Raw genomic sequence first — 17,080 nt, 5'->3', positions numbered from 1 at the left:
ATTGTTACTAAAGCTCATTCAACATTCATCTGCTTTTTTATGGAATGCTCAGCCTACCTACCACTGACTTGGTCCTGACTGGGGGAGGAGCTCACAGCCTGCGATAAAAGGCAGGGAAAACAGATTTCTAGAAGGTATCTGACAGTCTGGAACAGTCTGGAAGGGAAATGGGTATGTTCTAGTGTAGTTTACATGTCACACTTTCATTAGTGGGATCTTTTTGTGATATTTGGCGAAACAATCGACTTCACGACCTTCTGAAAAGCTTGGGACTAAAGATATATTTGTGTTTCTGTTCTTTAGCTGTCGTGGGGTAAACATTTTCCCTCTACGCGATAGATTGATAGATTTTTCCATAGAGTCGACAGTAGAATAATTTGTTTCCAAAATGACTTGGTCCGTAAGCAGTTGTTTCGTTACTCTGGTCGTTCTGTTCCTTTGGCGGGTCGAAGACATCGCAGAAGCTTGCAGTTGCTCCCCTGCGCATCCTCAACAGGCTTTTTGCAATGCAGACGTCGGTAAGGCAATTTTGTTGATAGATATGTTACTACACTGTGTCAAGATAGGCTACTACACATTTTTGCGCATCATGCAAAAATGTAATGAATTGTCTGTGGTCGTTGTAATTTTGTATCATTTTCATGATATGATCATTAGGCCTATATTGACATATTCTCACACAATTATTTACATAATTAAGTAGGCAACAGTAAGATGGTCTGCAGCCAGGGCTCTCCAACCCTGTTCCTGGAGAGCCAACCTCCTGTAGGTTTTCAACACCAAGTGTTCTATTTTGCTATAGGCCTACAGTATGCTTTCAGATTAATTGTTATTTGTCCAAAAGTTAAATGATATACACCAAAATATAAAAGTAATATTTTCCTACATTTAGCCCAAGGCACTCAGTTGTAGTGTAGACGTCTTAGTGTAGACTATCATTTAAATCAAATAATAGTGGTAAGCTATATTACTTATCTTTGACAGTTAATTTGTTTCACTATTCTAAGATGGATGGCCTGATTTATTTGCAACATACTGTGAATACAAGAGGGAAGGGAGGAATAGAGGCTGCCAATGAACACCTCTCTTTTTCTCTCTCTCACATACCACACACACACACACACACACACACACACACACACACACACACACACACACAGCACTTTGTTTCAAAACAAATGTTTAATTCAACATAAAATTATCCAATAATTCACATACTTGACATTTTACAGAGAGAACCCATCGACCCCCCTCTCTCTCTCTCTCTCTCTCTCTCTCTCTCTCTCTCTCTCTCTCTCTCTCTCTCTCTCTCTCTCTCTCTCTCTCTCTCTCTCTCTCCCTTTTCTATTTCCTGTCACACTGATCCTCTATAGAGTAGTCCTACTAGCAGCAGCTACTGTACCAGACACTCTCAGACCCATTTTCTTCCCCAGATCATTTAGATCAGCTTGGGGTCACATGAAGGGAGATATGCTCTAACACCCAACTAATAATATTCCAGTCTTCCTTCACATCCTTGTGAAATAAACACACTATAGTTGTTAATTCTGTGGAATGTGACTGGCTCATAGTGGATTTGACAAGGCCAAAATATGCTAGAAATGTATCCATTTCAAGTAATCTGTCCTTTCAAAGGTGCATTGCTGTTGTGCTGTTATGTTAACATCCATGGGAGTCAAGCAGCAAATCCACTGTGTTGTGACTGAGAACAGTTATTCTGGGACCTTCTTCTCTATCAAATCAAATCAAATTGTATTGGTCGCATACACATGTTTAGCAGATGTTATTGCGGGTGTAGCGAAATGCTTGTGTTCCTAGCTCCAACAGTGCAGTAATATCTAACAATACACAACAATACACACAAATATAAAAGTATAAGAATGGAATTAAGAAATATATAAATATTTGGTATAGTATATCTTTATACTACTCAGGTTCATAGTCACAGACATGCCTGAGAGAGGGAATAGCTGACGTTCCTCCTGGTTAAGCCTAAATCACTAGAACAACAACTACAGATGATAGTTTTTACTACTGTATAGTTACTACTGCTAGCCCGTGTGGCAAATGGAATCTGGGAAACATGGGCTTTGGTGTGAGGTCAAGCAGGGTCACGTTCATTAGGCCACACCGTAGTAAAACGTTGTGCAATGGAAAAAGAAAATGAGCGTTTTTTATTTCACAACTTTAGGTAGTAGGCCTACCTCCCCGTTTCGGAAAGTTTTCTTCAGTTTCATGACTTGTGAACACGACCCAGTACACACTTAGAAAAAATGGTTCCAAAAGGGTTCTTCGGTTGTCCCCATAGGAGAACCCTTTTTGGTTCCAGGTTGAACCCTTTTGGGTTACATGTAAAACTCTCTGTGGAAAGGGTTCTACCTGGAACCCCAAAAGGTTCTACCTGGAACCAAAAGGGTTCTACCTGGAACCAAAAAGGGTTCTTCAAAGGGTTCTCCTATGGGGACAGCCAAAAAAAACTTTTAGGTTCTAGATAGCACCTTTTTTTCTAAGCGTGTCCTATAGCATCCATGTCCAGCCTGAAGGCTGATGAATGTATATGTACTTTAAAGAACCAGGCAATCCCACTAGTTCTACTGTATTTTAGTCAATGCCACTCCGACATTGCTTGTCCTAATATTTCTATATTTCTTAATTCCATTCTTTTACTTTTAGATTTGTGTGTATTGTTGTGAATTGTTAGATACTACTGCACTGTTGGAGCTAGGAACACAAGCATTTTGCTACACCCGCAATAACGTCTGCTAAATGTGTGTATGTGACCAATAAAATAGCATTTGATAAAATTGTATTTGATTTAGTCATATTAGGCAAAACCTTTGATTTTCCCCCAGTTTCCCCGTACAAGGATCTGTTTCTGGATCTGTTTCTCCTCTGATTTGACCAGGTACAGACCACTGCCTGTTAGGGTTACTTGTCTTTTCATAACTAACTTATGCTAACGAGAATCTCTAAACAGTGACCGGCTTGTCTTGCTGTTTAAATACTGGTTTGTTGAGGGCCTTTTTCGTGGTTGTGAGCTGGCTCAGCCTGTGGTATACATACAACAGTTGACTTATTCCACAGTTTCTCTGCCATAGGTTGCCATGGCACCAGAGCTCATAGAGTTTCATGTTTCAAGTTTTAATTGCACGTACACAAGTACAGTGAAATGCCTTTCTTGCGAGAGCTAGACCCAACAATGCAGTAATCAGTATCAATATAGTACTAAAAATAACATAAGGTAGAACAAAAACACATAAGAAATAAGAAGAACACGAGAAAGTAAGAAGCTACAGTACAGTATATTCAGGGTCTGTTCCAATACCATATTTACAATGTGCAGGAGTAATAGAGGTAGATATGTATAGACGTAAGGTGACTAGGCATCAGGATGTATGATAAACAGAGTAGCAGCAGCATAAATTAAGATTGTATGTGAGTGTGTGTGTGTGTGTGTGTGTGTGTGTGTGTGTGTGCAGTCAGTATAAATGTGTGTGCATGTTATGTATGTGTTGGAGTGTCGGTGTGCGTGAGTTTGTAGAGTCCTGTGCCATACCAAGCAGTGATGCAGCCAGTCAAGATGCTCTCAATGGTGCAGCTGTATAATTTGTTGAGGATTTAAGGGCCCATGCTAAACCTTTTCAACCACCTGAGGGGGAAGAGTGTGGACCATTTTAAGTCCTTAGTGATTTGGACCCAGAGGAACTTGAAGCTCTCAACCCGCTCCACTGCAGCCCGGTTGATGTGGATGGGGCCGTGCTCGCCCCCCTATTTCCTGTAGTCCACGATCAGCTCCTTGGTCTTACTGACGTTGAGGGAGAGGTTGTTGTCCTGCACCACACTGCCATGTCACTGACCTCCTCCTTGTAGGCTGTCTCATCGCCGCCGGTGGTCAGGCCTACCACCGTCGGCTTGTCAGCAAACTTGATGATGGTGTTGGATGGGACTAAACGCACACCCCTGTGGGGCCCCCCGTGTTGAGGGTCAGCGTGGTGGAGGTGATGTTGCCTACCCTCATTACCTGGGTTCAGCCCGTCAGGAAGTCCAGGATCCAGTTGCAGAGGGAGGTTTTCAGTCCCAAATCAATTTAAATTACAGGTTGTAATGCAACAAAATAGGAAAAATGCCAAGGGGGATGAATACTTTTGCAAGGCACTGTATGATGGAACAGGAATGGGGAGGTTGAAAATTACAGTGAATATGCCTTCCAGCTGATCTGCGCATGCTCTGAGAACCGCCCTGGAATACCATCCGGCCCACGGCCTTGCGAGTGTTGACTGATTAAAGACCTTACTCACGTAGGCCTCGGAGAGCGAGATCCCCCGGTCCTCTGGTTTGGTGGGGGCCCTCACGCACGGCATGGTGTGGTTATTGTCGAAGCGTGCATTAAATGCGTTGAGTTCGTCTGGTAGCGAGGCATCATTGGGCAGATCACGGCTGGGTCTTCCTTTGTAATCCGTAATGGACTGTAGCCCTGCCACGTGCAACGGGCGTCGGAGCCTGTGTAGTATGATTCCACTTTATTCCTATATTGTCCTTTTGCTCGTTTGATGTAGAAACACAATCCTGTTTATGAGATTAGTACAGCAGAATAAGGCCTAGGTTTAGGTTAAAGGTCAAAAGCAGAATGGTCTTTTCATTGCACTTTGTAATTTCATTGACTCTAAAAGGCTGGAAAAAGTCTCTCATTTCATTTGTCTGTGAATCAGGGTTGGAGTCAATTCGATTTCCATTCAGTCAATTCAGGAAGTAAACTGAAATTCCAATTTGAGGAAGATTGGTGCTTTTAGTTTACTTCCTGAATTGTCTCGATTGAAACGGAATTGACCCCAACTATGCTGTGAAATGCACAAACCTTTGTCAGAATGGGTTATTTTACTGTCAACGGTTTTTAGTATGTGAACACCGGATACTGTTTGCTTTTCTATTGCACAACGATGCCTTAAAGTTGGCAGTGGTCACATTGCAATGGCATTGTCATCACGTCTAATGAAAATTAGGAAATAGAGAGCAAATGAAGAGCATGACCAAGCATTTGAACCTATTGAGAAAGTCCCTGGCACACACAGCCTTTTAAAATCCAGCTGTGTAAACCGATAGCCTCTGGAATTATTTTTAAGCACTGTAAATTCCTTGGTTGATTTTCACCCCTGAAAATCAAACTATATTCTTTGTAATTTTTCCGGTGCCATTAACGGGCTAAGCTATGTTGAAGGCGTGTTTTTATACACAAACCATTCTAATAAAATAAATCCTTGGCCTGCTTAGAGGTGACCTCATTTGATTTATAGCCTGGTGTACTAGTTTGGTGCTGTTCCCTATTCTCAGGACACGTCCCATTTCTTAACTCAAGAGGTTCTATTTGGGACCTCCTGCCCTCTCAGTAAAGGTGACTGGCATGACACTCTGTGAACCTAGTTTCTGTGTGGTCCAATGTAGGTTGGTGGGGTGGGGTGGCAGGCAAGAGGAGGGACGGTGCCTTGGGTCACTCTTTAAAGGAGCTTCAGTATTTGTCTTCTACTGGACAGAGTATAGAAAGTAGGAAAGACGGGAAGAGAGTGTGTCATACAGGGCTGGGAATTGCCAGGGACCTCATGATATGATATTATCACCATACTTAGGTGCCGATACGATATGTATTGCGATTTTCACGATTCTGTATGTATTGCAATTCGATACTGTGATTTTATTGTGTTTCGATGCTCCAAAAATATTGCTCACCATTTGTCTTCTGCAGAGGGACAAGAGAGAGCCTTGAGAAGACGAGGTTTGATCAGTCATGGACATAAAAGTGCTGAAAAAAAGATGGAGAACAAGCTATGAAGGAAAAATAATGGCGTTTTGGTACAGGTACAGCCAACTAGCACAAAAATAATACTGCGATATTGTCAAAACGATACGATATATCCATCACTAGTGTCACACAGGCAGTGGGTCAGATTTGAACCCATGCTGACACTGGTAGGTGTCTGTTCTGTAGGTGGTAGCACATCAAGCTAGACCACCAAGGCCATTTGGTAACTTTTTTTGTCTTTAGGCAGAGGTGTATAGTCAATTCTAGGGATAGAGTATTTCTAGGGATAGAGTATTTCTGTCTGCTGTCTGACATATACTGAAACATATGAACTTGATATCCTCTTCGCTCCTTGTGGACTAAGGCCATGACAAGGCCATGTACTGAATATACTGGGAGTCTTCTTCTAATTGGCATTTTCAGACAGTTTATTCAATCAGGAGAAGGGATTGAACAGAAGCAAATCCATTTCCATCATCATCAATTGAAATCCTCCCTTCAGGGCTGACCGGTTGCGGAGCCCTGGAATGCCACTCGACGGTCAGATGTTATGCCCGTCATGCATTTGACCAAGCAGTCCGCTGCCTCGTAATGCTTCTAGTTGGAGGGGTGTGTACCTATGCAGAGATTTGGGGAAAAGGAATGCAAACCTTTTGGGATCTGAAAAAAGTAGGCTGACTAAACCCTGGTTTCTGCTCTGAAGACAGGCCCTGCTGCAAGCTGTGTCAACAGACGATACCATTAAAACCACATCCTTTTCTGTCCAAAGAAAAATCTGTGCCAGCTTTGACATCACAACAGCTCCCTATGTACTCAGGGTTTGGCTCTGCTGTTTATTTACCACGCAGATAGGTTGGCTAACAGTTGTTCATTCTACTAGGATAGGTTGGCTAACGGTTGTTCATTCTACTAGGATAGGTTGGCTAACGGTTGTTCATTCTACTAGGATAGGTTGGCTAACAGTTGTTCATTCTACTAGGATAGGTTGGCTAACGGTTGTTCATTCTACTAGGATAGGTTGGCTAACGGTTGTTCATTCTACTAGGATAGGTTGGCTAACGGTTGTTCATTCTACTAAGATAGGTTGGCTAACGGTTGTTCATTCTACTAGGATAGGTTGGCTAACGGTTGTTCATTCTACTAGGATAGGTTGGCTAACGGTTGTTCATTCTACTAGGATAGGTTGGCTAACGGTTGTTTATTCTACTAGGATAGGTTGGCTAACGGTTGTTCATTCTACTAGGATAGGTTGGCTAACGGTTGTTCATTCTACTAGGATAGGTTGGCTAACGGTTGTTTATTCTACTAGGATAGGTTGGCTAACGGTTGTTCATTCTACTAAGTGAGATGATATTTCCATGCATTTGAAGTCTTGAGTGGATAGCTAACGCAGAGCAGTGTTTGAATTGGGCCAGTGTTCACTGGGATTACCAGCACTTTACCAGAATTTAACTGCTTGAGTACCGACACCTCTTGTAGAATAGGTTAGTCGCTGTAAAACATGAATACCGGCATTGTGAAATTAAAGTGTACCGGCACCTTTTTCATTCTAATTCAAGCACTGATGCAGTCTGTCCTGTGCAGTATGGTAAGACAGGATGGTTGAGGACTGATGCGGTCTGTGCTGTGCAGTATGGTAAGACAGGATGGTTGAAGGTCTTTGACAGCACTACGTCATACTTGACCTTTCAGAGAAATGTACAATGAACCAGATTACTGGTTCAGTTAGTGAAGAGGCGTAATGACATGCAACACATGATTCCCTGAGGACAGTTCATGTTGAGTTTGTGGATAACTGTTTGAAGCTAAGATATTTCATTCCTAGTAGATTCTCCAAAATGATTGAGGGACACAATGGGGAACACTTGACATGAGAGCTAATTGTTAATTGTTTGGTTTGAGTGGATTGATGAATTTGGCATTGCTGCGGAGGGAGCAAGCTCAGTTGGTAGAGCACGGCGATTGTAACTCCAGGATAGTGGGTTTGATTCCCAGAACCACCCATACGTAATAAATGTATGCGCACATGACTGAGTCACATTGGATAAAAGCATCTGCTAAATGGCATACTGTATATGGAATAGGGATTAGATTGCAATTTGCTGTCTTTCTTTTGATTTGACTTATTCCTTTTAGCTCCTAGTGGAGCAAAGAGCCTCAATAGTGTATCTCCAGCAAACCCAGTCCAGGTGATTCCTAGTTCCTACCCTCTTTATCCCTTCTTCATTGGTTCTTCTCAATGTCTTCCTCCATGTCCAACCGTTCTTTTGCCCTTTGGATTCCACTCCAGTGCCTGTCTTGTTACAGTCTTTAGTGGGCAGGAATAGAGGGCAGGAATTGTCGGCCACTGACTGACCACTGTGTTCAGAGAGGAAACCGGCAGCAGGACTGGCTGAACCAGAAAACCCTTTTCCTCTACAATTAAATGACATGCATGGACATTTTTCCCATCTGCGTATTGTTATAAAGGTTTGCTGATGACCAAGCAACTATCCCAACTAGTCTGTTTGTTGTTTGTGGAAGAGGACAATTAGAAAGTACACTGTGTTCCGCCACCACTCCTGATCTTGTGTCAGCCTGCTAGACAATTCATCTTGTCTTTTTCACAGCCTTTGGCCATCTTGTTTCCAGTAAACTTTGTAATTTCCTATAATGATTTGATCTATGGTCAACTGTTTGGGGTAAACGTTGTCATTTCCTATAATGATTTTATCTTGAGACAGAGCGTAAATCAACTGGTGTGCAACTAGGGTTAGAATTAGACACACACCACACATTCCATGTTAGTCATAATCATCATGCAGTGGACTCTCCCAGGTTTCACCTCTGCACGGTGGAGTTGCGTAGTAGTGAATGCCTCTAGGCATCATCGTCTGGGAAAGTTACTAGGATGAGTCATTTAGCCTTCCCATAGATTCGAAATTAAAACTTGAAGTGGAACGTTTTTTGGAACTGCTGTTTTACAATGTAACACTGAATGGGTAACTGGAATCTTAAAAGAAATGACAGATTTTTCCAGAACAATAATTGAGTGCTCCCTTTGTGTTCATTTTTTTGAATGACTGTCTCACAATTTTAATCAATGAGTTATAACTTTTTAATGATTTATAATGTCTATAAAATGTTTAATTGACTGTCAACAATTTATTTTATTATAAATCCTTTATAAACCCGTAACCTTATTGTAAAGTGTTACTCTTTAATTCAGTTTAGGGGGGGACAGTCGAGGAGTGAACACGAAGGAGTTGATTTATGATGAGTCACTTCCTGGTAAATCTACCCTCCTTGAACATCTGTCAACAGGCTTTATCAAGGTCTTGTTTAAGTCATATGTTTTGAGTGCCCTTTTCAGTGTCCATCCATACCGTGCTGCCTGTCCCCACCGTAGTTTGAAAAATGGTACATTTCGGCTCACCTTGGGGGCCAGGCAGAGCGTGGTGTTTGTTGACTGCCGTGTGTGCACTGTTGTTATGGCACAGGGCCAATGAGAGCAGACTGTGTAACATGCATCACATCTCCCATCCAATTACACAGCCTCAACTGGCCCCAAGGGACACATAAAACCACTGTAAGACTTCCAATCGCAGCTCCACTGTTCCAGCAGCTCCATAGTGTGATGAATCTGATGGATGGTTACTGGGAACCAGGAGGGAGGTGTGTTTTTATCCCCCCTGTTAGACCTAAATGTGTCAGCTAGAGGTTCAACCCTTTGGATTTAAAGCTGAGGAAGATTAAATGTAGAAGTTTGTTTCTGGAGTTTCTCAGTTAATTCTTTGTGGGTTTGGTGATTGGAAAATCGGATGGTGTTAGGATTTGGAATTTGGAAATGGTAGGACTATGGTCTGCTCTGGTTCTGTGGAGATGGAGACTCCATGTCACATTCCAATCATGTTAGTGTATTTTCAAAAGGAAATACCAAATTGACAAAATGATATAACATGAAGGCAGTACTGTATTAGCCATGTACACAGAACCCAGCTCTCATTTCCAAGAGCAGACTAGTTCCACAGTTCATTTCAGACCGACAGCATTGTCCACCATGTGACGCAGCACAACTGTGTCAGTCCACAGTCCAGTCAGTCAATATATCCTTGCTCTGTGCCTTTGGAACATTTCACCTGACCTACTTTACCATAGGAGGGAAGGAGAAGTGGTTGGTGTCTGATTCCTGCCCAGCCAGCGAGGATTCTTTCTGCACACTCAGGGCAAGGGGATTACCACCGATCCCCGTGTAACTGGAGGAGCAGGAGGGTTTCCCTTCACTGGTTGGCCATGGGGCTGTCACACTAGCAACTGTGTGTTTCAGAATGGCAGTGTAGAAAAGAGAGGGAAAGAGGGAGTGTGTGTGCGTGAGTCGATCATTCTACAATAATCACTCAATGCAGTAATGTGGGGTCCCCTGGGCATGTTTGGTATGTCATGTGTGTGTGTATGTGGCCTCAGAGTAAAGGTGCACTGTGCTTCCGTCTTAGACTGTGTGTAGACTATAGTGAGACTGTGTGTAGACTATAGTGAGACTGTGTGTAGACTATAGTGAGACTGTGTGTAGACGATAGTGAGACTGTGTGTAGACGATAGTGAGACTGTGTGTAGACGATAGTGAGACTGTGTGTAGACTATAGTGAGACTGTGTGTAGACGATAGTGAGACTGTGTGTAGACGATAGTGAGACTGTGTGTAGACGATAGTGAGACTGTGTGTAGACGATAGTGAGACTGTGTGTAGACGATAGTGAGACTGTGTGTAGACGATAGTGAGACTGTGTGTAGACGATAGTGAGACTGTGTGTAGACATTACCCACTGAGCCCAGACGTCAATTCAATCTCTATTCCACGTTGGTTCAATGCAATTTCATTGAAATGACGTGGAAACCATGTTGATTCAAGCAGTGTGTGCCCAGTGGTTGGGGCTGCCCTCTCAGAGCTGTTCTGATGCACACAGCAAACCATGCAGCCTGGATAGAGTTTAGTGCTTTTTCCTGGCTATGAACTTGATCTTAGTTGACTCTTTTCCCTCTCTGTCGATCCTGTTGACTTCTCTCTCGCGCTCTCTCTCGCTCTGTCTCTCTCTCAATTCAATTTCAATTTAAGGGGCTTTATTGGCATGGGAAACATATGTGTACATTGCCAAAGCAAGTGAAATAGATCAAAAACTAAAGTTAAATAAACAATAAAAAATTAACAGTAAATATTACACTCACAAAAGTTCCAAAAGAATAAAGACATTTCAAGTGTCATATTATGTCTTAATACAGTGTTGTAATGATGTAATGATGTGCAAATAGTTAAAGTACAAAAGGGAAAATCTCACTCTCTCCCCCTGTCTCTCTCCCCCCCTGTCTCTCTCCTCTCTCTCTCTGAATGTCAGTGCTAGCATATGGTATTGGTATTGCTGGCCTGTCTCCTTCTAAACACATGAAATGGTGATGAGGATGATTCCACAACTGCAGTATGATTGCTATTCCTGCCACTCCTTAACTCTGTTTCCCTGCCTGCAGATATTCTACATTCCTCCATCACTCTCACCATCCCTATCTCCTAGTATTCTCTCACTCTCCCTTTCTCTCTCCTCTTTTGCCCCTCCCTCTCTGTCAACAGTTTGACTCTGTAAAACCTTAAAAGGAAATGTTATTCTCAGTCCGTACTGTAATCCAATTAAGGCACATGCTTCATACTTTTAGACAAAGTATAAATTCCCTAAAAGACTGGCCTTACCCGTACCTGCGATCGCCACCTTGGGAAATTGGACGACTGAACTCAAAGTGAACATCTGTTTGACATTAGTCTCTAGTCTGATTCCCAGCTGAAGGCAGCTAGGGCTGGACTGCACTGAGGTGAACCTCGTCTTTCATTCATAGCAGCGTTGCCCTTTGTTTGTTTCTAGGCAGTGGTACAATTATGGTTTTAAAAACCAATAGAAGAGATTTTCATATTAAAGTGACATTACACTCTAAAGTCAAATGTTGTCTGATTTTATCTCAAAAGTGATCTTGTGTTGAGGAAAGTCCACCTCCCAGGCTATCTATTGTGTAGATCCAGCTACATGCCACAATCCCAAATGAATGGAGAAGATGAGCACCATGTAATTTCCATATTTGCGGTGCCAATCTTTTCTATTCATTTGGGGTTGAGGTGTAGTTGGATCTGCACAACTGATGGTGGGGGATGTGGAGCCATCTTGAGGTCTGTAATCCTCTGACAAACTCTGACAATGGAGTGTAATGTCCCCTTTAAGTAGCTGGTACAGCTGTTAGTAAAAAAACAGTCTACTGTAGTTTCATTAGATCAGGATGTCTGCAAAACAAAAACGTTGAAATTCCAGTGATAAAAGCAACAAGTATTACTATGTGGTGTACTGGTCCTGATGATAGACAGCTGTGGAATAGAGTGAACTTAACATCATTACAGGAGAAGTTCATCTGTTTGGCAAGGACCATATTTTTCCACTCCTACTTTTTTGCCTATTTCTTCCTTCCTTGTCCAACAACAATCCTTCAATCTTCTGAATCAGACTGAAATGAGAAGAAAGAAGAAAAGTGAGAGGTTGGTTTGTGTTGCTGTCAGCACCTTCTACCCAGACTGATGGGTGGCGGGCTCAGGAGGTGTGTGTGATAACGTCTAGTGTGTGCATGTGTGTGTGTGTGCGACTGATTGCCTGTGTGCATGCATGCATTCTGGTTCAATTTTCCAAAAGATTGCTGACTAGCTTCCTCAGTGCAGGCCAGGCACATTCCTCTCTCAGATTACAGCTGATGAAACGCTCATGTGCCTCAGTCTTCCTACCAACACCTGGTTGGCACCTGAACTATCTGCAGACCAGGCAGGGCAGCATAGTTAAACCAGGCCTGTTGAATTAAAGGCAGGGCAGCATAGTTAAACCAGGCGTGTTGAATTAAAGGCAGGGCAGCATAGTTAAACCAGGCCTGTTGAATTAAAGGAGAAGCAGACGACCAGAGCTAGGAATCTGGGACCAGGCGGGAAAATGGACTCAGTCATCTGTTTTGGAGCAAACCTAGCCAAAATGTTATACCCAAACAGTCTAAACTTATGCACAGTCTGAACAGACTGTAAAAACGTGGGTCTATAAAGGGTTCTACTGTTGTTCTCTGTTAGATTAATTTGTATTTTAAGAATAATGACTAAAGCATTTCACCCCAGATACAGTATAAATGTGTAAACTGTGTTATAATTATAATGTAGTATCAACCCACTAACAGAGGGGGGCGAGACTAAACATTCCAGGGTGAAGGAGAAGGTGGAAACTGTTTAAGAAAGCCTCCTAAAGGTGGGCGGAGCAAAGTGCCTTTGTGTGTCAAGAGGAATAAAACAGGAGGGTATGGGTTTTGGCGCCAGAGCTCTCCATGAATAAAAATACAGATCATTCTTGCTGGTTGTGGACCTTGAATCATTTATGATTAAAACCAGAGCCTTACAACCTCTGGTAATGATTCGAGCTTAGGTTGAATTAGAGATAGAAATTCTCTTAACATCCTCTTAGATCCCATAACACCCTTAAACCGTCAGTGTCTGTCTGACCAGTAGAGTTAAACCATGTCTCCCTCTCTTTCGCTCTTCTAGTGATCAGGGCCAAGGTGGTTGGAAAGAAAGTGGTTGAGGCTGGTAATGACGTCTATGGCAACACCATCAAGAGGATCAAGTACGACATCAAACAGATCAAGGTATGGTCAGCCTTTTTATTAAGTGGTTGCTGCAGTCAGTGAGGTTCAAAACTGTATATGGACATGTTTGATAGAGCCTTCTCTTTCTCTCCTTGTGATTGGCTAGATGTTCAAAGGTCCTGACCGGGATATCGACGCCATCTTCACTGCACCCTCCTCAGCCGTTTGTGGCATTACTCTGGAAACCAACGGCAAGAAGGAGTATCTCTTCACAGGTGCGGTTTTCACTACGTTACCAAGTTCTATTGCCAGCACTGGTTCAACTGCTCAACCTAGAAATCCTTACAACATTATGACCATCCCATTGACTGCATGCTGTATGAAGAAACAAGTGCTTCAGAACGATACATTTTTGGTACAGCTTCAGGTTTCAATTCATAATAACTGTTTGTAATCCATTTTTGTGTTTTTAAATTAATTATGTATACCCATTGATTCTTGAAGAATGTAGCTTGTAAATGAGTAATGTCCTTAGTTCAACTGTTGTACCCCATCAGAACCCAAAATACAAGCTTGTTTCATTTTAATCTGATGGATGGTCAGTGTTTGCCTCCATAGCTCTGTCTATGAATTTGAGAGTGGTTACGTTTCTCCAGCCCCATCCCTTAGCTGTTTACCAAAACAGTGGCGGGGTATCTGCTTTGTTATTGTTTGAACTGCAGATTTCTATATTATTCATGATAAACAATGCTTATAAATGTTTACAAATATTGAAATACTAATTTATTTTAGGTATTTTGTACACTAGTTATAAATAGTTTATTAATGCTTATTCATGAAAGTTATTTTAAAGTGTTACCCACTTGATGAGGAGTTCCAGTGTTGCTGTCTGCATCAGTATGTTTTCTCTATGGGACATTGACTCACTATCTCTTCTCTGTCTACAGGCAAGCTGGAGACTGATGGAACGATGCACGTAACACTGTGTGACTTTACTGAGTCTTGGGAGGCCATGAGTGCCACACAAAAGAAGAGCTTGACTCAACGCTATGAGAGTGGCTGCAAGTGCAAGGTGTGTGTGTGTGTGTGTGTTTGATGGGAATTATAGTAATATTACAGTACACCAGTTTTGTTCAATATTTACACAGCACATTCTCTTAAAGGGAGTACTCTGGTCACATTGGTAAAACACATGAGCTAGAGTATTGGGATAATGATCAGTCAGTGATCTTGGTCTTTCTCTCTCTCTGCTCTGATCTACAGATCATCCGCTGCACTTCCATCCCCTGTACGATCAGCGCCCCAGAGGAGTGCCTGTGGACGGATTGGGTGATGGAAAAGAGCCACAGCGGTCCCCAGGCCCAACACTTTGCCTGTATCAATAGGAGTGATGGGTCCTGTGCCTGGTACAGGGGGATAGCACCACCCAAGAAGGAGTTCCTAGATATTGAAGACCCCTAAAATCTACAGGCCATCCACTCACTGCTCAGTGACTAAAGATGCCTGCAATTAATAAATGGAAGGAAAAAAACTACACAAAGCTACAAATCCAAATAATTATGATTAAATGAATCAATAAAGTAGTTCATATCAATGAACTACAAGACCCATATTGACTGGTCAAGTTGTGATGTCACGTAGAGAGGTCAGGTGACAGGTTGCAGGAAATAGTCAGTTTGCAAGAGAGCAACAATCTTGAGAAAAAAGCACTTTCTGACCCCCCCTTTTTTTTAAAGAGCTTACTGGTCACTTCTTGTACAAGTGCAATACAAATAAACTACAAAACAAATATAGCGCTTCAAGTATTAATTGATCTTGTGCCGTTCATTTGTCGCTCGCTTTTAAACTGGAACCAAAGGTGTTATTGAAACTCAAAAAAGTTGATATCAAAGTGTTGTTGGCCGATGTGGTTGTGTTTCTAAATAGTACAGTATTCCTGAAAAAGACCATCCTGAAGCATCATAAAGCCTGGTGCGCATTCAGCAGGGCCCAATGTTGTAGAACGTTCAGATTGTATGTTATACACATTAAAACAAACATGTTTCTCTGACATGAAGGAAGGAATCATGTAAGCTCTATTCATGGCATTTCTATCTGCAACATTCAACCTTTGCCTACAACATTCAACGTTTGCCTACTGAACATGGCCCTGAATAGTTTGAGTCTAAACCAGGGCTTCAGCTTTGTAATGTCATTGACCAAATTAAACATAACTCCGATTTAGTGGAGGCTATTAAGAGGAGCTATAGGAGGATGGGCTCATTATAATGGCTGGAATGGAATCCATTCCAGCCATTACAATGAGCCCATCCTCCTATAGCTCCTCCCACCAGCCTCCACTGCTCAGATTCTTTCTTCCTTGCTTTATAAGTCTGATAATATTATTATTGGTGTATATTCTACAGTGGATAAATATTCTGTTTATTTTAATGTACTAGACAGGAGTGGTCTAAAAAAAAAGTGCCACTGGCTGAAGTCACTGTGTCGTATAACTATTACTGCTTCATCATTCGTATTATAATATCTACTGGCTTATCTGACGTCTTTCTATGGACAAAACCCTTTGTTGATTTCTCTGCAATGGAGATGGTAAAGCTGGCTGCTTTGGTTTCTCACAGTGCTATGTTTATATAACTACACTGCACATGCCATACAGTACAGTCTGAAAACAAGGGGATTGAATCTTCCATTTTTTGTTATGTACTTTTTTTTATATTTGTTTAGTTCTGGTATAATTATAATATTTTGCTTTGGTTGTTTTGTATGTCTCTTGGTGTAATGCCTCTGTGTAAGAACATATTTCATTTGAGAAATTGGGAGATTCGTTATACCTTTTTGCAAATTGCATGTGTTCTTTGTGAAAAAAAAAGAAGTGTTTTGTGTGTGAATATTCTCGAATTGTGATTGGGTTAAAAGGAATATGTTTGGCACAGTTTTCTGCTCACTTTACAGTACACATACAGTTCCTTCACAAAACCGCTCAGTCCCATACTGTAGCACGCCATAATCTCCACTGAAGACTTGTATTAGCTCCCCAAGCTAATGCCAAGGTTTTAGCTTAGTGGGCTAACATAGTCTTGCGGCTCACCGGACACCTGGGTTCGAAACCCATTCGGTCAGAGTAGCTTGTTGATGATCAGCCTACAAATGTACAAGTGCATACAGAAAAATATCCATAGGTGACACAAATCTGGCTGAGATGTTTTGCCTTAGACTACATGCAATTTATTTTAATTTATATGAAAATCTGAAACATTCGTATTCATTTTACTTCAGCATAAGGAATATATTTTGTCCTTTAGCACTGTAACTGATGGACAGATAGCTAAACATGAAGTTGTTAGTTACCTGTATTCTGCTTCATCATGACCCATCCTCTACAAGAGGTTCATCTACAATTACTGTAGTGTTACTTCAGTAAAAACTGAGCAAAATGTTGTACTCCTAAAATAACTGTGATCATTAAGTTGCCTACAGGACAGGGATACAGTGTCATATAACTCCAAACTTGTATACCACGTTAAAAATATTAAATTCTCCTGTAATGTACATGGTATCAATTCTGTATTAGTAAGTGTCTCTTTATGTAATACTAACAGAAAAGTAGAATGAGAATGGACGACTCGTGCTGGATCCACATGAGATTGTGGTGTAAAGAAGCAACGTT

General features: G+C 41.8%; 1 protein-coding gene across 1 annotated transcript; it reads left to right on the top strand.

Moving 5' to 3' along the window:
* Positions 1–125: 125 nt before the first annotated feature.
* LOC121551202 (metalloproteinase inhibitor 2) lies at positions 126–15,202 on the top strand. Its single transcript, XM_041863756.2, has 5 exons — positions 126–518; positions 13,373–13,473; positions 13,580–13,688; positions 14,361–14,485; positions 14,677–15,202. Exons 1-5 carry the CDS (start codon positions 389–391, stop codon positions 14,872–14,874), a joined length of 663 nt encoding a protein of 220 aa, XP_041719690.1. The 5' UTR covers positions 126–388; the 3' UTR covers positions 14,875–15,202.
* The last annotated feature ends 1,878 nt before the right edge of the window (positions 15,203–17,080 follow it).

This window comes from Coregonus clupeaformis, unplaced genomic scaffold (assembly GCF_020615455.1).
Source record: "Coregonus clupeaformis isolate EN_2021a unplaced genomic scaffold, ASM2061545v1 scaf0047, whole genome shotgun sequence".
Taxonomy (NCBI): Eukaryota; Metazoa; Chordata; class Actinopteri; order Salmoniformes; family Salmonidae; genus Coregonus; species Coregonus clupeaformis.
The sequence above is the reverse complement of the archived record's forward strand: the minus strand, read 5'-3'. Positions and strand labels throughout refer to the sequence as shown.

Excerpts from the sequence above, each read along its gene's own strand:
- LOC121551202 (XM_041863756.2), top strand. The coding sequence starts at position 389 with ATGACTTGGTCCGTAAGCAGTTGTTTCGTTACTCTGGTCGTTCTGTTC. Across the intron at positions 519-13,372 it reads TTTTTGCAATGCAGACGTCG|TGATCAGGGCCAAGGTGGTT; the intron begins GTAAGGCAATTT and ends TCGCTCTTCTAG. Across the intron at positions 13,689-14,360 it reads GAAGGAGTATCTCTTCACAG|GCAAGCTGGAGACTGATGGA; the intron begins GTGCGGTTTTCA and ends CTCTGTCTACAG.